The sequence below is a fragment of the Abramis brama genome (assembly GCF_963993115.1).
Source record: "Abramis brama genome assembly, chromosome: 4".
NCBI lineage: Eukaryota > Metazoa > Chordata > Actinopteri > Cypriniformes > Leuciscidae > Abramis > Abramis brama.
The window spans coordinates 31,501,263-31,522,209 of NC_139966.1; the positions used below are offsets into that span (position 1 = coordinate 31,501,263).

A 20,947-nucleotide genomic window follows, 5' to 3' on the forward strand; every position below is an offset into this window, starting at 1 on the left:
TAAATACATAAAAAGATAATGCTGTTAAATTACACGTTAAAGTTTAATTTTGAGCCTCGAAATAATCCACACTCCTTCCCCCTTCTTAACTCAAATAAATTCTGAAGTAGTTGTGGGACACTGATGAAATGACAACAACACAGACAAGTGCAGAACTGGAGATATACTAGCTCATATCAGCCCTGCTGTATATTTGCAGACATCAATTTACTATTTTGATTAATGATATTAGTAGAAAATAATATGCCTGTTCAAGAGATCTAGGTTGCTCATTTAGGCATTTTTTGCTCTTTTAAACCTGTGCTTGTACGCACATGCGCAGTGGTTCCTAGTTCGAGGCGGGTGGATTCGTTTAAAAGTGATCATGTGCTCTGTCCACTAGAAAAGACCGGAAAAGACACTCTGGAAAGACTCACTTCACCACAGGTTTTTTTGTTTTGTTTTTTTTTTAGTTTGAAGAAAGAGTACTGTGATTAAAACTGTGGAAAAAAAGATTCTTGCCATCAGATAATTTTCTATTAGGTTAAATAAATGTAGTCACAATTTCAACGTGAAATCCAAATACGTAATTACGTCATTTACGCAAGTCTGCGACCGTGGATGTGTTTTCCCGGGAAATGCAGACACGTGACAATGGGACGCGAAACAGACGACGACAACCCCCACCACGCACGCATTAAAGGCTAAAGGTGAGATCTAGACTTGTCCTCAAAATGCATGATAACTAAATACATTGTGAAATATGAAAGTTAGTAAGATGTGTTTATTTTAGTTGTTTAATTATTTTTTCCTTAGGGTTTTATTTACTTCTCGACTGTATTTGAGTTTGCTTCTAATATGATGATTTGCTGCAATAAAGAAAAAGTTTATTGCCAACTTGTAGGCAATGGCCAGTAAATAGAATTTTGTTATTTTTTATATAATAGTACTTTAGATTCTGCAAATTAATCTAAACAACTGAGTCAGTGATAGTCTACTAGCCTATATCATTGTTTTTTTTTTTTTATCAAAAGTGTTGTCAACTATCAACAGTAATTTGTATAAATAATGAAATAATGAATTCAATTTTTTTATATCATTATTATTTGATAATTTTTATTTTATATAATATTTTTTATTACATTATATGCCTGTTCTTATTATTATTTATCTTTATAGAGCTTTTTTGCCCAATGCCAGTACATAGACACTTTATAGTATTTTTATTGTGTGTCAAATCCAAAGCAGACCAAAAGCACATTAAAAATAGCCCCTATGAATCTAGCTGGTTACTGACTGAAAATCTCCCATACGCTCTTAAATCAAATATGAATATACAGTAGATTGATGTCAATTGTGGTCACAAGGCACACAAGAACTAATGGTTTTTGGCATCATTGACATTGCCTTTTTATCTAAATGCCTGTTGTTGACTGGTCACATGTGCTGTCATTGAATAGAGCTCTGTTGATATAATATAAAGATATACTTTAGTGTTTAACAGAAAAAAACACAACACAGGTTTGGAACAACATGAGGTTCAATTGAAACAACAATTAATATAATTGTATGTTAATTATGTATGTTTTTGGGTGAACAATTCCAGTAAGATCAACAAGATTTTTTTAAATATGCTTATTTATTTCATTCACCTTATATTTATTTTATTTATTTTTTTCAGTCATTTCAAGAAAGAAATTCAGCATGCTGGGAAATAAAAGGCGTAAAAAACCTCTGCAGGACGCTGAGCATCACATTACCTGTGAAACCGACAAGCCTGGGCTTCGAGAGCAGTTCATCAGCAAATATAAAGGCAAGTATAAATTACTAAGCAGTTTAGTAATAACGTTAATCTACAAAACTGAGAATTTAATGTGAGGTGAGTCATATGGTTGTTAGGCCAACTAATATCCATGTTTCACAAGTTAAACAAAACCAGTTACATTTTTGCATTTCTGGTTCCATCAACCCAAAGTCAATGTTTATTTGCACATTCTGAACCCAGTTATGCATAATAAGCCGACAGTGCATGTGGTCATGTAAACGCAGACTAAGGTCACCATAAACAGCATAAGCATAAACCAATCGACACAGATAGATTTTTGCCCCTTATTTGCAGATTTGCCCGGCATGTAAACACATTAACCTCTGTGTTCTGTGGCTTATTGAAGGGAGCATGTGTGATGTGTGACAGGAAAGTGTCCTTATTGTGGATTAAAGCACATCCAGACAGAGCGAGTGTTTTCTTGACCCAAGAACCTCTTAAAAGTATTCTCATCTCGTTCAGAAGTGGTACAGTCAAAATCCTGCACCCGATACTGCATGAGAGGAGAATATGAGTCTGGAAGTTTTCCTCTGAAATTCTGGAATACTCTTGGGCTTTATTTAACATCACAACTGACATGACATATGAAATACACAGTCAGATAAACGAATGGTTAGGTTTTGACGTCATTAACCTGATTTACTTATAAAGTAGTGGTTTACGTGGTTATTGGTTTGCATGTAAACCTGGATAATGGATTATTTCAAGAAGGTGATTTTATTTTGTTATCAGCGTATCGGTGTGCATGTAAACATGATCAATGGGTTTTGGTTAAATTCCTGAAATAAGATCCATGGTTAGCACAAGATCAAGATATTTTCACGCTTTACTCCACAACATAAAATAGTAATACTCTCTTGTGTGTTTTTTTTAAAAGCCTTTACTTGTCTGGTAAAAGGCAGTTGTTAACAAGTGTCTAAATGGGAGACGGGTTGTCTGGGACATTAAACGTCATCAGCTGAACAGATTAACTCATCTAGTCACTTTCACAGCCTCGTTGTGTTTATAATCGCACTCTTGCAAACTATTCTAGGTAGATGTAGGGATGGGGATGTATACATCACACAATCAGTCAAACATGCATTATAATAATGCAGAAACATTATAAATATTACACAGGGAGATGGATTTTAAAGCTTTAGAGTTCCTGGAGGCACATTTATCAACAACAACAAAAAAAAAACTCTATACTTTTATCTAAACTATAGAAGCCACATAAAACATCCATATACCACAAAGAAAAACTACCTGAAAGAGATGCAAATAATAAACAAACAGAATTGTCTTTTAAAATAATGCAACACAGTTGTTGAAGCTTCATCGTAAGGAAGTTGAAGTTGGTCAACCGTGGTGTAGTTTATAGATTAACTTTAGCTTATTTTCTGCAAATCCCAGTGGGTTTTTGTGGAGGAAACCAGGGGATGTTCAACTACTACCGGGTTGGCCTGCAAAAATAGGTTTGTGTAAGAAAATGTATGTAATTTTAACTGTATAATTTTAAGACTTAAAAGTATAATGTAAAGTATAAAAAGCAAATCATGCTTTGAGATTAGCCTGACTTTTGACTATTTTCCTTAAGTAATTTCCCTTTCACATCGTATAATGTACGTCATATGGTAGAGAACTTTTAGTAATAAAATAATAGTTGACATTAAAGAAACTGCAGCTAATGTATTTCTCCTCTTTAGGGCGTGGAGTTTTCACCACTGGAGCTTTCTTCCGACCGAACTGAACACTACACTGAAGCTGAGAACACGTTCCTGTTTGATTTTCAGTGGCATGGCAAAAATTGGTGGTGAGTACAGAACTGTTGGATTGATGTAGTAAGGATGCTAAAATATCTGGAACTGTAAAATACTTAGGATGTGTTCATACCTGGAGTTCTGTTCGCTTGGTTCGTTTGGTCCGGGTCCGCTTAGTGTTCAGATTGGCATTTCTATTGTCAAACCTGTTATGCTTGACCAGTCTGTCCTTTTTAGGGTCACATCTTCCTGTTTTTGGTTCGTTTACATGTCTCTGGGTCCATGTTACATTCTTTTTTCATTCGAACCGCACCAGAGTTCGTTTGGAAGCCAACTGAGACCTATTTATTCAGCATCTGGATCCTCTTGTTTGGTGGCACCAGGTTTCAGATGGCAGTGTTCACACTTATTCAAATTAACCACACTAACAGTCTAAACAAACATGCCAGGTGTGAACACACCCTAATAATTAAAATTCAACATGAACTGACATTAAGAGTACTGAGTGCAGTTTCCTTGAGTCATCTAAATTGGCTTTCCCTGTATTCCCTAAAGAGAACAAAATGATTAATTTTAGATGCCTTTATCTGAGAGCTGAGAGGATGTTGCAGTGCGCCATTTAATCTCATATATCATATAGATCAGTGGTTCTCAGACCCTCCTCTCTGCAGATTCTGTATGTCTCCTTCACCTGACACACTCAGTTGAGTTCATAGAGCTGTGTTCTGATGATGAACTCCTCATCTGAATCAGGTGGATTAAAACACCAGACATACAGCATATGCAGAGTGGTGGGTTCCCAGGACTGGGGTTCAGAACCACTTATAATAACTGTACATGTCTAGCTAGTACTGAGTGGTCATTTTATGTCTTTATAGCATGGATGCATCTAAAGAAGACTCGTCCTTGGGAAGACTTATGTAAATGATGAGACCAGAAATACTTGCAAAATGAGAACCGTTGAAGTGAGCAGAAAACCTCACCTGTGTCTCTTTGCTGTACGAGACATTCTACCAGGGGAGGAAATCACTTACAATTATGGCGACTCAGATTGGCCATGGCGAGTCAAGGTACTATCAAGAAAATGCTAAAGAGATTAATCAGTAATTCTCACAAATCTCATAATCTTAACTCTCATTCTGATTAGTTACCATGTGATTGTGGTCTCATATTTCTCAAGCCTTTGAATAAAGCATCAGCAGAATCCACTGATAAAAAGCCAGCCAGCAGTTTGGGTCTGCAGAAATCGGTAAGTCCACTTTAAAACATCTGTATCATTATATTATTGACTCTTTCAGCGTAGAGTTGTGTGTGAAAGAAATGATAGATAACGTGTAGGACAGCTAGAGGAATGAACATGAACAAGTTTTTCTGTCCTTTACAAATATTCTGATTTTGATATTCACTGGTTTCTTTTCTGACATCCAGCCCCATTGTTCAGCTTCTGTTTCTTCTCCTGAATTGGACAAGGTGAACAGCAATGGTCCATATAAGCAGTCAGGCAAAGCAATAACATCAATGAATAAAACGGTAACCATCTCATACATGCAGCAACTATCTACTGATGATTACTGCCAGCTAGTTGAAAGTGCAGTGAGTGATTTCTGAGAAACACTATTGATATTTGAAATCGACACCCAAACAGACACACCCCTCCCTTCATTGCTTGGCCCCCAAAATAATGAACACGCAACACAGGCAACCACTAACAGCTGGCGCTCAGGTGTTCAACTCGAAAAGATCTTTATCGCTGGCAAACCATAGGATGCTTTTTAAAGGTTTGGTTTTAGTTGATTGTAGGTGCATATCCACTTCATCCAGCACACGTGTGTAATAGTAGTGGGAAGTTCGGATCATTTTACTGACTCAGATCTTTAAATCTCGTTCATCAAAATGAACAAATCTTTTTTCGAGTTATTTCGTTCATTTCAGCAGAATGTATTTAAAATGTTACATGTTAGCCAAATTCCCCAAACACATCAAATGTTGATCGCATTTAGAATAAGAAAAAAATTGCAATGCAAGAAAAAGGCCATATTATAAGAAACAGTTAATTTATTTATTTGGGTCTTCAGGCTATGCATTCTGTTAGTTTACCTCACCTCCCGATCTAAGCCGTTCGATCATCCCGTGATCCTCATAAACTGAGCTTTGCAGTCTGTAGTACCAGATACAGTATTGATTAGTTCACGTTTCGAGTCTATCGACTTTGGGTTCAAGTCATTCGTGCATCACGTGACAGCCCCATATAGGCTGAGCTATGCAGTCGCTACCGGATACAGAATTGATTAGTTCATCTTTTGAGTTTTCGTGGACTTGATAGGTGAACTAATCATTTATCTTTCCGGTACTGACAGCATAGCCTCTGTGGGACTGACCGGAAGAACGAAAGACTTGGACCCGAAGTCTCGAGAGATGAACTAATCATTTCTGTTTCCAGTACAGAACCCATGGGATGTTGGGCATGTGCGGTCAGCGCAAAATGAACGAATCACTCTCTGAGACAACTCGGTAGTCCCGAGTCATATTAAAGATTCGTTCATGACGACCCGTCACTAGTGTATAAACGCTTCAAATGATACAAAATTGTATTGCCATTAGAAATGTACTTATGTACCCACACTTATGTAAAATGTACCCACAATTAAAACAAACAAACTAAAAATGACTTGGATGGTATGGAGTAAATGTAGCGCCTTACTACCAACCTCTGCTAGTTAAGTATAGTTATTGGTTCAGAGTTTAAATGTCTGACTCTGAACCAATGTAACTATTAATGTGACTATTGTCACAATTTGTATGTAAAGTTTGTATAAATGTTTGTTTAGAGTTTTTATTTTATTAATGATCTTTGCTTTGAAATGTGCAAAACATTTTTTGTTCACTCCTACAGTGTGTTTGTTCTTGTCTGAAATGGGTGCCACAGTTTTCAATATTGCTAATGTACATTTTATTCTTGTTTAAGCTAAATACCTCTTTATATATCTGCAGAAGCGGTTTCAATCAAGATTGGCAAAATTAAGACAACATCATGAAGATTGCTATGAACGTTTTAACAGAGCAGAAATTGAAAAGGAACACAAGATTGCTAAACAGCAATCACAAAAAGTTTGTTTGGTGAGTAATATGTGAACATAATCACACTATTCTGTGATCAACGCCTCAGTCAATTAACGGTTAATTATTTTATTATTCATTTATTTTATTAATTAACAGTTTGCTTAGTCCTTTTGCTTTTAGACCTTATATTTTTATTCAAATTATATTTCAAGCTGTCACAGTCATCCTCAGTCGCATCCACATCTGATGCACCCTCTTCATCGGCACCCTGTGCTTTGTCCACCTCTATAATGGCCTCATCAACCTCATGCTCTCCTGCCCTGTCCTCATCACCGTCACCAGCTCCTGCGCCACCCATGCCACCTTCATCCTCGCCTGGGCAGCCTTCATCATCCTCGCCTGGGCAGCCTTCATCATCATCATCTTCGCCTGGGCAGCCTTCATCATCCTCGCCTGGGCAGCCTTCATCATCCTCATCCTCGCCTGGGCAGCCTTCATCATCCTCATCCTCGCCTGGGCAGCCTTCATCATCTTCGCCTGGGCAGCCTTCATCATCCTCGCCTGGGCAGCCTTCATCATCTTCGCCTGGGCAGCCTTCATCATCCTCGCCTGGGCAGCCTTCATCATCTTTGCCTGGGCAGCCTTCATCATCCTCGCCTAGTAGGCAGCCTTCATCATCCTCATCCTCGCCTGGGCAGCCTTCATCATCCTCATCCTCGCCTAGGCAGCCTTCATCATCCTCGCCTGGGCAGCCTTCATCATCCTCATCCTCGCCTAGGCAGCCTTCATCTTCATCATCCTCATCCTCGCCTGGGCAGCCTTCATCATCCTCATCCTCGCCTGGGCAGCCTTCATCATCCTCATCCTCATCCTCGCCTGGGCAGCCTTCATCATCCTCATCCTCATCCTCGCCTGGGCAGCCTTCATCATCATCATCCTCGTCTGGGCAGCCTTCATCATCATCATCATCCTCGCCTGGGCAGCCTTCATCATCCTCGCCTGGGCAGCCTTCGTCATCCTCGCCTGGGCAGCCTTCATCATCCTCGCCTGGGCAGCCTTCATCATCCTCATCCTCACCTAGGCAGCCTTCATCATCCTCGCCTGGGCAGCCTTCATCATCCTCATCCTCGCCTAGGCAGCCTTCATCTTCATCATCCTCATCCTCGCCTAGGCAGCCTTCATCATCCTCATCCTCGCCTAGGCAGCCTTCATCATCCTCATCCTCGCCTGGGCAGCCTTCATCATCCTCGCCTGGGCAGCCTTCATCATCCTCATCCTCGCCTAGGCAGCCTTCATCATCCTCGCCTGGGCAGCCTTCATCTTCATCATCCTCGCCTAGGCAGCCTTCCTCTTCATCATCCTCATCCTCGCCTGGGCAGCCTTCATCATCCTCGCCTGGGCAGGCTTCATCTTCATCATCCTCGCGTGGGCAGCCTTCATCTTCATCATCCTCATCTTTGCCTAGGCAGCCTTCATCATCCTCATCCTCGCCTAGGCAGCCTTCATCATCCTCGCCTAGGCAGCCTTCATCATCCTCGCCTGGGCAGCCTTCATCTTCATCATCCTCATCCTCGCCTGGGCAGCCTTCATCTTCATCATCCTCGCCTGGGCAGCCTTCCTCTTCATCATCCTCATCCTCGCCTGGGCAGCCTTCATCATCCTCGCCTGGGCAGGCTTCATCTTCATCATCCTTGCCTGAGCAGCCTTCATCTTCATCATCCTCATCCTCGCCTGGGCAGCCTTCATCTTCATCATCCTCGCCTGGGCAGCCTTCCTCTTCATCATCCTCATCCTCGCCTGGGCAGCCTTCATCTTCATCATCCTCGCCTGGGCAGCCTTCATCTTCATCATCCTCGCCTGGGCAGCCTTCATTGCCTTCCTATGCGCAGCCTTCATCATCATCATCATCATCTTCTCTTGCTCCACCCTTATCTTCACTCTTATCTGTGATTCAAAATCGCAGATGTCTGAGACACTCTCATTAAGGGAGGTGGGTAGATTAATTTGCTTAATTATTGGGATGGTCTGGCTGTATTGCACTTGTAGAACTAACAATAGATTATATGAAATTATATATTATTTATATTTGTTTGTATTTCTCCTCTTCCAGATATCCTCTTTAAGGCCATCAAGAAAAAGACAGGTATGTGACTTGCCATGTGATACTTTATATGCTCAATTTTTTTGGCATAATTATGACTTTGCTTGCCAGTATCCACAATGCGATGAAACATAATGTTACAGGAACCACTGCCTTGAGTAAGTGTTATATTCTCTCATTCAGTATTCAGGAAGTACCGTCTGTGACACAGACTACAGCGATGTTGACCAAACATACCAAAAATCAGCTCAGATGAATCGGATGGTAGTTCTTCTGGACATGACATGGTCAAAAATGGCCAGACACCTTGAGTTTGTCCATCGCAGAGGGAACACTGCAGCTGGCAAAAATGAGTAAAGTCCTAATGGCCATGGAGAAAGGAACACTGTCTGACTACAAAGGAAAGATGCATCTGTCAGTATGAACTACACGCGAAACTTCATCATAGTTCATAAAGGACACTATTTTCTTGAAACCTTTGCTCACTTCTAAGCCGACTGGTGTGTTTAGAGCACACAGAGGTCGAACTCTTTTCCTGCCCTGGGCATCATCATCTTTAGGTTTCAGAGGACAGTTTTTGATATGTTTCCAAAGGCTACGCTTGTTATAAGGCCCTTGGCAGTAAATGCAGTGAATAAATTCTTTGGCTCTTTGTCTATTTTTTGAACGGTAGTAGGCAATCATCTCCCCATGTCCTTGTCTCACCACATCTTTGTTGTGGGCAAAGTTGCCCCTTTTTCAAAGGAGGTTCAACTGTACTCGTCTTTCTTTGGAATGTTTTGGAAATGCTATTGCCTTTACAACCCCCACTTCGTTGCGATGGACAAATTCAAGGTGTCTTGCCATTTTTGAATATGGCTTAGAGCAATTAAGGCAATACTGCTTCTTGTACGCCTTGCGGAGTTCCGTCTTTGGTGATGGCATTGACTGAATAAAAGTCTTATCACCAGACAAGGTGTTTGTCTCTTTAGATTGGCATTTCATCTTTTTTGGTGATGGTACAGTCATAAATTGATCAGATGAACTACCTGCCTCGTTGGGAGATGTTGGATGTATCAAAGCACTTTTGACAATGTCATGTCCAGAAGAACTACCATCCGATTCATCTGAGCTGATTTTTGGTATGTTTGGTCACATCAGACCCCATCCTGTTGAACAAGTGCTCTCCCAGCTGCTAATGGCCATGGAGAAAGGAACACTGTCTGACTACAAAGGAAAGAAACTTGATGACATTGAAATTGACCCAAATGGTACGAGTATACTTGGACTGTCTGTGTGTATCTGTTCTTTACATATTTGCAAAACAATGTATATGTTACCGGCAAAGTGTGTAATCCGGAATTCTATAGAATGCCCTAGGTAATGTAGGTAGGTAACTTAGGTAACCATCAGGCATTCTATACAATAACGGGATTTCACACTTTGCCGGTAACATATATAATCATGTCACAGATGGTAAGTATAAGCAATAAAGTGTAAATTTTTTTGTCAGTGAATTATTTAGAGCAACTTGAGGCCCAAGGTGATTCCATGTCAAGTGATGAGGAGGATTACAGTGACCTATCTCAGAAAACAGCACCAGCAGAGACTGATCAACTTGTTCAATCTGATCAATCTGTTTCATGGGAGGATCAAGGTAAGAAAAATCTCTAAACTACACAAACAACAATAATCAAATAAACATGAATCAGCTCCATGCAGCAATATCCAGCCAAATGAAAAAAATATACACATTAGGACACATTAGTCTTGATTTGGTCTTTACTCACCAATTTAGTTGTAATGAGAATGTGTAATGAGTATTTACTTGTTTTTAACTATTTCATAGGTTCTTCAAACGCTCCAAAAAAGAAATGGGAGGACAGTGAGGTAAAAGCAGTAGAGAGACACATGATGAAGTTCATCAAGACATACAAAGTTCCTGGTAAGCAAGACTGTGAAAGATGCATTCACGCAGAGCCAGAAGCTTTGAAGCAGCGAACATGGACTGGTGTGAAAAATTATGTGCGGAACAGGATCACGACTCTTAAAGAAAAGGTGGTTTGTAGGGTGGCACAAACACTTTAACACTTTGCACATTATGCTCTTTTTGTAAGAAATGGAGCTAAATTAAAAGAAATGAGGATATAGGTGTAGAAATATTTTGAGGATGGAATGAAATAGAATATAAAGTGCAAAGTTAGAGTATAAGAAGGCTAATGAAGAAGTAGAGGATATTAAGATAGTCAATTTTCATTATTCAGTTTTCTTTGTTCAGTTGCAATGAAGTTGGATGGAATGTCATGTTAAACTTTTTGATATTTCTGTCATAGAGGGAGGAGAGAATGTTAAGAGGATAAAAAGGGAAGAGTGAATAGGTGTGTTGGACATGGGCCGTGGCTGGATGTAACCGATCGGTGAGAGTTGCAGTGTGCAGGCGGGAGGAGCTGAAAACAGACACGTGAGTCGGACACTTTCTGCTTCCCGTAGTGACGCAGAGCCAGAAGCTTTGAAGCAGCGAACATGGACTGGTGTGAGAAATTATGTGCGGAACAGGATCACGACTCTTAAAGAAAGGGTGGTTTGTAGGGAGGCACAAACACTTTAACACTTTGCACATTATACTCTTTTTGTAAGAAATGGAGCTAAATTAAAAGAAATAAGGATAAAGGTATAGAAATTAAAATTGAGAGACGCTCACGCTGTGTTTGCATACTTTACCACAGCTGAAGTGAAATAAATGCATTATTTGCCAAATACACAGATATTTCAGAGACATTTTCATGCAATACATGTACTGCTTAATACAGCATCTGTTTGTACAAGAATAAAGTTCAACATAAGCCTAAATACCGATGAAGTGGGGTCTACATTGTATCAGTTTTATTTGGATAAACATGACAATATAACAGCGTGACTACATGAAAGGGGATTTCACTGTTATAAAAACAGATTTGTGAGCATTAGTGGAACTAAAGGTGTGAGAATTAACTCTTAATCATTGTGTTGCAGTGGATTCGGCCAATCGTGGATCAGTTGTGTCGTCATCAGAGCTCATGAGTCGCTCTGGAGAAGCTGCGCTGGCTGAGTCCTCCTGCTCTCCAATCGCTCTCGCCGTACTCTGATACCATACGTCACAGTCACGGGGCTTCGCTGTCTGAAGTCGGACACAAGTTCTAACCGGCATGCACTGCTCAAGTCAGCCGCTGATCGGTCTGCGCAGCGCTGCATGAAGTCCAACAAGCCTAATGCTCTCCTCCCTCTTTACATCCCTTTACATTCTCCTCCCTCTTTACATCCCTTTACATTCTCTCCTCCCTCTTTTCATCCCCTTTACATTTTCTCCTCCCTCTTTACGTCCCCTTTACATTCTCCTCCCTCTTTACATCCCTTTACATTCTCTCCTCCCTCTTTTCATCCCCTTTACATTCTCCTCCCTCTTTACGTCCCCTTTACATTCTCCTCCCTCTTTACATCCCTTTACATTCTCTCCTCCCTCTTTACGTCCCCTTTACATTCTCCTCCCTCTTTACATCCCTTTACATTCTCTCCTCCCTCTTTTCATCCCCTTTACATTCTCCTCCCTCTTTACGTCCCCTTTACATTCTCCTCCCTCTTTACATCCCTTTACATTCTCTCCTCCCTCTTTACGTCCCCTTTACATTCTCTCCTCCCTCTTTACATCCCCTTTAAATTCTCTCCTCTCTCTTAACATCCCCTTTACATTCTCTCCTCCCTCTTTACATCCCCTTTAAATTCTCTCCTCTCTCTTAACATCCCCTTTACATTCTCTCCTCCCCTTTTACATTATCTCCTCCCCTTTACATCCTCTTTACATTCTCCCCTCCCTCTTTACATTCTCCTCCCTCTTTACGTCCCCTTTACATTCTCCTCCCTCTTTACATCCCTTTACATTCTCTCCTCCCTCTTTACGTCCCCTTTACATTCTCCTCCCTCTTTACATCCCTTTACATTCTCTCCTCCCTCTTTTCATCCCCTTTACATTCTCTCCTCCCTCTTTACATCCCTTTACATTCTCTCCTCCCTCTTTTCATCCCCTTTACATTCTCCTCCCTCTTTACGTCCCCTTTACATTCTCCTCCCTCTTTACATCCCTTTACATTCTCTCCTCCCTCTTTACGTCCCCTTTACATTTTCTCCTCCCTCTTTACGTCCCCTTTACATTCTCTCCTCCCTCTTAACATCCCCTTTACATTCTCTCCTCCTTCTTTACATCCCCTTTAAATTCTCTCCTCTCTCTTAACATCCCCTTTACATTCTCTCCTCCCTCTTTACATCCTCTTTACATTCTCCCCTCCCTCTTTACATTCTCTCCTCCCTCTTTACATTCCCCTTTACATTTTCTCCTCCCTCTTTACGTCCCCTTTACATTCTCTCCTCCCTCTTTACGTCCCCTTTACATTCTCTCCTCCCTCTTTACATCCCCTTTATATTCTCTCCTCCCTCTTTATGTCCCCTTTATATTCTCTCCTCCCTCTTTACGTCCCCTTAACATTCTCTCCTCCCTCTTTACGTCCCCTTTACATTCTCTCCTCCATCTTTACGTCCCCTTTACATTAGGCTTGTTGGACTTCATGCAGCGCTGCACAGAACGATCAGCGGCTAACTTGAGCAGTGCTTGATGGTTAGAACTTGTGTCCGACTTCAGACAGCGACGCCCGTGACTGTGCCATAAGGCATCAGAGTACAATGAGAGTGATTGGAGAGCAGGAGGACTCAGCCAGAGCAGATTCTCTAGAGCGACTCACGAGCTCTGATGATGACACAGCTAATCCACGATTGGCAGAGTACACCGCTTGACAACGATCACGTGCGTTTCATGTTTCTTCTCACACCTTCAGTTCCACTAAGGATCACAAATCTGTTCTTTATAACAGTAAAAGCTCTTTTCATGTAGTTGCGATAAATGTTTATCAAAATAAAACAATGTAGACCCCACTTCACTGGTATTTAGGCTTATTTTGAACTTTATTCTTGTACAAACAGTAGTGCATGTATTGAATGAAAATGTCTCTGAAATATCTGTATCTGGAAAATAATGCGTTTATTCCACTTCAGCTGTGGTAAAGTATGCAAACTTAGCCTGAGCGTCACTACGGGAAGCAGAAAGTGTCTGACATCACATTCTCTCGTCTGCACACGGCAACTCTCACCAATCGGTTACATCCAGCCACAGCCCATGTCCAGCACACCTAATATAAGGGATGAATAGAGGGAGTAAATGTAAAGAGGATGAAAAGAGGGAGGAGTAAAGCGGGTAAAAAGAGTGAGGAGTAGAGTTAGAGGATGAAGAGGAGGAGTAAAGAGGATGAAAAGAGGGAGTAGTAAAGAGGGTAAAAAGATGGAGGAGTAGAGTTAAAGAGGATAAAGAGAGGGAGGAGTAAAGTGGGTAAAAAGAGTGAGGAGTAGTTAGAGGATGAAGAGGAGGAGTAAAGAGGGTAAAAAGAGGGAGGAGTAGAGTTAAAGAGGTGAAGAGGAGGAGTAGAATTAAAGAGGATAAAGAGGGAGGAGTAAAGCGGGTAAAAAGAGTGAGGAGTAGAGTTAAAGAGGATGAAGAGAAGTAGAGTTAAAGAGGATGAAAAGGAGTAAAGTGGGTAAAAAGAGGGAGGAGTAGAGTTAAAGAGGGAGGAGTAGAGTTAAAGAGGGAGGAGTAGAGTTAAAGAGGATGAAAAGGAGTAAAGCGGGTAAAAAGAGGGATGAGTAGAGTTAAAGAGGGATGAGTAGAGTTAAAGAGGGAGGAGTAGAGTTAAAGAGGGAGGAGAGAATGTAAAGGAGGAAGTAGAGAGATTTTGAAGAAGGGTGGATGGAGGAAGTACAGAGGATAGTTGGGCACTGAGAATCATTCCCACCTCCAAGTTAATTGATTTTTCAGTGTTGTTCTTTTAAAAAAAATAATAATTTGAAGTTCTGTCATTAACTGCAATGTGCACTTTCAACACAATGTGTCCAAGACTGTTAATATTAAAGAGTCATTTAATCGGAGTGTGTGTCACTAGAGTCCCCAAAGAGTCGTTCAATTGGAGTGTGTGTGTGTGTCACTTGAGTCCCCAAAGAGTCATTTAATCGGAGTTTGTGTGTGTCTCGAGTCCCCAAAGAGTCATTCAATCGGAGTGTGTGTGTGTCACTTGAGTCCCCAAAGAGTCATTTAATCGGAGTGTGTGTGTCACTAGAGTCCCCAAAGAGTCATTTAATCGGAGTGTGTGTGTGTGTCACTAGAGTCCCCAAAGAGTCATTTAATCAGAGTGTGTGTCACTAGAGTCCCCAAAGAGTCATTTAATCGGAGTGTGTGTGTCTCTCTAGTCCCCAAAGAGTCGTTTAATATGAGTGTGTGTGTGTCACTAGAGTCCCCAAAGGGTCATTTAATCGGAGTGTGTGTGTGTCACTAGAGTCCCCAAAGGGTCGTTTAATCGGAGTGTGTGTGTCACTTAAGTCCCCAAAGAGTCATTTAATCGGAGTGTGTGTGTCACTTAAGTCCCCAAAGAGTCATTTAATCGGAGTGTGTGTGTGTCACTTAAGTCCCCAAAGAGTCATTTAATCGGAGTGTGTGTGTCACTCGAGTCCCCAAAGGGTCATTTAATCGGAGTGTGCGTGTCACTCGAGTCCCCAAAGGGTCATTTAATCGGAGTGTGTGTGTCACTAGAGTCCCCAAAGAGTCATTTAATCGGAGTGTGCGTGTCACTCGAGTCCCCAAAGAGTCATTTAATCGGAGTGTGCGTGTCACTCGAGTCCCCAAAGGGTCATTTAATCGGAGTGTGTGTGTCACTAGAGTCCCCAAAGGGTAATTTAATCGGAGTGTGTGTGTCACTCGAGTCCCCAAAGGGTCATTTAATCGGAGTGTGTGTGTGTCACTAGAGTCCCCAAAGAGTCATTTAATCGGAGTGTGTGTGTCACTTCGAGTCCCCAAAGGGTCATTTAATCGGAGTGTGTGTGTGTCACTAGAGTCCCCAAAGGGTCATTTGTGTGTGTGTGTCACTAGAGTCCCCAAAGAGTCATTTAATCGGAGTGTGTGTGTCACTCGAGTCCCCAAAGAGTCATTTAATCGGAGTGTGTGTGTCACTCGAGTAGGCTTGGGTATCGAGTATCGAGTATCGATTGGAACCGGGACTAGCTTTGCGATTTTCCCGGAATCGTTCAAAAGTTTAAATTTCGATTCCTAGTTTCGATTCCCAGTCTGCCGACCGGAAGAAGACACCGCTGTTAGGGGCTGTTTACACCTGGTCACTTCATGCGTTTTCTCAGATTGGATAGCTATCTGATTAATCAAAACGATTCCATTTACACCTGGTCACATAAATGTGTTTTTGCGAAACGGATTTAAATCCGATCTTCAATTCCCGCGCTATATGCAGATTGTGCACGTCACTGAAAGCAACAGATATGAGCTGCATTTTATTGACCATCAGCTAATTTCAAAATCAAAGACCGCAATAAGAGAGAGTGACAACAGCCCTGGTAAGATCATTTCTTTCTTTACTTTTAATGATGATGATTATGTGTTAAGCGTCTGCGACTTACTTTCACTTTACTTTGCGATAGTTTGCACGTTGGCTTAATGAACAGATGCTCAGCTTCTCATCTGCGGTGACGCGCGTGTTCCAGTATCGTCGTATCTGGCTATTACATTACATAGCCTATAACACGCTCTCACACGTTTATTTATTTATTTTTTTTGCATTTTTGGGAGGAGGACAATTTACATATGTGGTTTCAACAACCAGATGCATTTACACTTGTCCAGTTTCGTCTGGAATGCGGCCCAGGCCACCTCCTGAAGTGGTTTGAGCGATCGGATTCATTTTACTCACGTTCCCCTATTAACTCACAGTGCCTCATAAAATGTATTCAGAGCAAACAACCCTGACGTTAAACTTTAAAAACGTACTTATATGATGTTTTCTTATTCTTCGGTATCTTGCAAGTTACAACCATATTCTCTTGTCCTCTGCTCGTTCGTTTGAAAACTGCGCGCGATGCCGGCGAACGTAAAATAAATAAATAAATAAATAAATGATGAAAACACATTTACACATGAGTGTAAACAACCTTATTTAGCCTATTTTACCTGATAGCCCATTTAGGTCAGACTATTTCCTTCAGAAAGACCGTTGGTTAGCTAGCTCATTTAAAATATCCTAAAAAAATTGTTTAAAATAGATTTGATATTTATATTGTACTGTAGTTGAAAACAGCCCTGTGAGAAATTCATAGTAAAGTTCATAAAAAGTAAAAAAATCATAGAATTAAAATTGATCTAAACTTTTTTGACCCTACCTCTTAAAAGAATCGGAATCGAGAATCGTTAAGAACCGGAATCGAAACAAGGAATTGGAATCGGAATCGTTCAAATTCAAACGATACCCAACCCTACACTCGAGTCCCCAAAGAGTCATTTAATCGGAGAGTGTGTATCACTATTTTTATTTGTATAGAGTTTTTTTTGACAATTACTACACTTTACAGAAGAACATGCCTAATGTCTTAACCCCAGTGTGTAGCCAAAGATGACTCTGATGAGGAAAACTCCTTAAGATGTTTTTGTGATAATGATTAGTTTACAGTCGATGCTAAATTAACTAGAGGGATGCAGCCGGTGGTCAGTGAAAGGTTCTCTGCCATGAAGTGAAGTCCGTTTTATTTCTATAGCGCATGATACAATACAGATGGTTTCAAAGGAGCTTCACAGACATAAAATAACTTGCAAATGTCAACAATTATGAAATGAATAATGTAGAGCTGTTTTACAGTTGAAATTAAAGACAATAGTGTTATTATTCAGCTCAATTCTGTTCATCTTTTGCTTCTGATAGTCAATCAGTCAAATCAATAATATTTCTGAATGTTAATTGTCATTCCCCAACTGAGCAGCCAAAGGCACTTGATCTCAAGCTACAAATCAGACAAAAAATGTAGGCTACCCATTTACAGTGATCTTGCAGAAAAGAAGAAACCCAGTTTACTCTCTCACACCTGTATCTCTGCACTAGCTTGATTTCACTGTCCAGTATTGGAACTTTGAATTGTAATATTCTACTTCTGTCTTCTTAGGATAAATAATATATAACATCTCAACAATGTCCTGAAAGTATACCTTAACCAGAGTATGTGTATCACCATGGTCCTCAAAGTATGACTTCATCAGAGTTTGTGTTTAATGTCCCCAAAATGGACATAAAAAATACTGTCCCTAAAGTGAAGGCAAAATGTCAGGTCTTTAAGGAAGGCTTTTATTGATAAAATCAAGTGATAATTGTGATGACAGCTTCTCCAGAAGTGCAGTCATATCTTTCTTTTGTCTCTAGACCCTTCAGAAAGGGGTGTCCCTAAAGGTAGGGTTCCCAGTCATACGTCCTCACATTGTGGTTAAGTAGGTATGTGTGTGTGTGTGTGCGCGTGTGTGTGTGTGTGTGTGTGTGTGCGTGTGTGTGTGTCTGTGTGTAAAATTAGGTAGAAAGTTAGGTAGCAGCAGAAAGTAAGGTAGAACAGTTAGCTTATGTGTATTAGCATGTAGATACAATGGGTTATCCCACCGGTCACTATTGTTGCCGTTGACATGTTTGTGAGTTCTATGACCACATTAAACAAAGTTGAGTAATTGCAAATGCATATTTCAATACTAGACACCTTAAACATGATATGTACCAAAAATGTATGTCCTATCTTTATGTTAACATACTTTTCTAACCTTTTCTTTGGGAGCGTTCTTGCTGCCATCCTCTTCTCTTGGCACAAACAGGAAGTAAACAGCTCTGGTCATGTGACAATTTACAGTAAACATGTGACACTGCACATATTTCATTGAGACCCTTTATTATTTCAATATCTGCTGGAAATGCATTGATAGATCATTCAGTAACATTTTTATAGCCTCAGAAATGAAACATTTTTTTACGGTCACTATTGTGACCGGTGGGATTAAATGGGTTAATGCATTTATGATTAACAAATTATATTATTGGAAGTTTATTGTGTGGATTTATTCTATGTTTTCAAGTTGATGAATATTTTGGTTGGGCTTTGCCCTGCCTGCTTATAGAAATGAGTCACACTTGCATATAATTACTGTTTATTTCCATATTTACCATAGTGAAAAGCTATAGTAATAATTAGTATATAAAACATCAATGATTTTTTGTTGTTTTTGAATTTTGACCCATGTAAACAACTGATTCAGAGATATAAGCAACATTATTTTTTCATTTAGGTCTAAATAGTACGGCTATACTACAGAAATAGCCTACTATAGGCATTTAATAAAATATTAAATGTAGAAAATGAAACACTGCATAATCTTCACTGTGTGCATTAAATATAAATAATTATTGTTTGATTATCATCAAGGACACAGACGGCAGCAGATTTATAAGCAGGTATGATGCCACTTTGTAGGCCAGTCAGCGGTTAGTGTCACACTGGTTCCCTTGACAAAAATCACGTATCACAGATGAGCACAATTTTTATGAATTATGAAGCCTACACTCTAAAAAGTGCATATGGCTTGTCATTAGTTTAAAGAACTTTTTATACTTGATCTGACTCAATACATTCACTTTTCTGGCTTGTCGTTGGTCTAATGTAATTGAGTTTATTTGTCTTGAAGTAAAACAATTTGTTTGGGTGTAATTTAAAATAATTGCTTTAAATCAAATTAAATCAAAGTTTTACGTCCACGTCCAAACCACGTGACTACTGACGTCATCAAGCTTGGGTCGAGAATTTTTTGTTCGGCCGCCATCTTGTTTTGCTGTATGAAGACCGTTGCGGATCCACAGTATTGGTGAGTAATCCTACAAATAAGTTTTCATTAAGTTTTATCACCGTTGATATACATTTGTATAATATTAAAGTAGAATTCAATGCATTCATGCATGTGTTTGGTTGAATATCTGTTTTATTTTGGTCAGAGTCATCTGATATTTCAAGTGTAGGCTACAGTTAATGTTAGCTAACATTAACTTATAACTGTTAGTACGATGGATAGCCATTAATAGATACTTAAGTAACGTTAGTAACGTTAGATAATTTGTGGACTTTTAATTACATTATTTATTTGGGTTTTTCCTGCATTGAGAATTACAAGGCGACCGCCTCCGTCAAACGGCGTTCCCGACCCGGCTGTCCCCAAAACTCAGACAGGCTCAGATTAGGCCTGTCGCGATAAATAATCAGAAATATTGTTACTCAATCATTCACAAATTCTAATATAATGATTTAAGTGGTGTAAAGCCATTTCATATCTTGTTGTGAGGGACAGAAGAAATTTTACATCGTTAAATTAAAGTTTACGCAAACTCGTCTTCCCTCCGCTGGAGCTGTCAATCATTTGATCCATTCACCATTCAAACAGCGCGTCGCGGTAAAACTCCTCGTCTACCAAATTGAACAATCGTAACAGCCCAAGTTCAGATACCTATTTTCCAAGCAGGATTTTACCACCTTCTACTCATTTTGATCCAGGAAAAACCCTAAAATAGTATATAAATGTTACTATCGGTAGAGATTGTAACGTTGTATAATAATACATTGCGTATCTACATTTCGTTCATTGAGTGGATTGCATAAGTTTCTGACATTTGATTGATGTAGAAACATTGGTGAATGAGAAAAATAAAGTAGCAAGAGTGGTTAATACTTTAAAATTAGTCAAGCAACAAGTTGGTGTGATATGCTTCAAATCAAATGACGAGTTTGCATTCTGTTTAAGCCACGTGAGTGACCACGCACGGACAAAATTCTTCTCGACCATCATCTTCTTTTGCTGCAGGATAACCTCATGGTGGACACAAAATTAGCCTACATATGGTGAGTAATCTTACAAGTTAAGTTAAGTTTGTTTCTATCATACATTGATAATCACATGAGGGTCCGTGTAACGCTTTGCAGTTCTTTGTTCAATTTTAAATTTAATAATCAGAAATGAGAAAACGGCCCCTTTATTCGTTTTTTCGTTTTTTCAAAAAAACGAAAAAACGAGATTTCGGCTTGATTTTTCGTTTTTTGGTTCACAGGCAAAAAAACGAATAAATGACTTCAAAATTCGTTTTCCACATCTGGGCGCCCTGACACGCCCCCTTCCGCCGATTGGTCAAGCAAATCTGAGCATGTGACGTCATCAGTTGTCGCTCAGGTCTGTTCAACAAAATAATAGTCTCTACTATGGCTACAGATTCTTAAACTGTACAGGGCAGGTCCTATTGGGCTTTCTTCTGTGCAACTTTACACGTTTCACAGAAATCATTACAT

At 40.0% G+C, this 20,947-nt stretch overlaps 2 protein-coding genes across 3 annotated transcripts; both read left to right on the top strand.

Moving 5' to 3' along the window:
• Positions 1-255: 255 nt before the first annotated feature.
• Positions 256-9,064, top strand: LOC311082162 (uncharacterized protein; the record flags this gene model as incomplete). Its single annotated transcript, XM_084112904.1, has 9 exons — positions 256-689; positions 1,661-1,792; positions 3,493-3,599; positions 4,425-4,616; positions 4,727-4,795; positions 4,975-5,076; positions 6,538-6,663; positions 8,717-8,749; positions 8,891-9,064. The coding sequence occupies exons 4-9, from the start codon at positions 4,497-4,499 to the stop codon at positions 9,062-9,064; spliced, it is 624 nt and encodes a 207-aa protein (XP_083969030.1). The 5' UTR covers positions 256-689; positions 1,661-1,792; positions 3,493-3,599; positions 4,425-4,496.
• Positions 9,065-9,430: 366 nt separating this feature from the next.
• LOC311081518 (uncharacterized protein) lies at positions 9,431-11,451 on the top strand. Of its 2 annotated transcripts, XM_084112069.1 has the most exons (4): positions 9,431-9,957; positions 10,200-10,343; positions 10,536-10,744; positions 11,020-11,451. In XM_084112069.1, the coding sequence occupies exons 1-4, from the start codon at positions 9,780-9,782 to the stop codon at positions 11,044-11,046; spliced, it is 558 nt and encodes a 185-aa protein (XP_083968195.1). In that variant the 5' UTR covers positions 9,431-9,779; the 3' UTR covers positions 11,047-11,451. The 2 variants fall into 2 exon arrangements, with proteins under 2 accessions (XP_083968195.1, XP_083968194.1); XM_084112068.1 differs by lacking the exon at positions 11,020-11,451 and having other exon boundaries at positions 10,536-10,860.
• Positions 11,452-20,947: the final 9,496 nt, after the last annotated feature.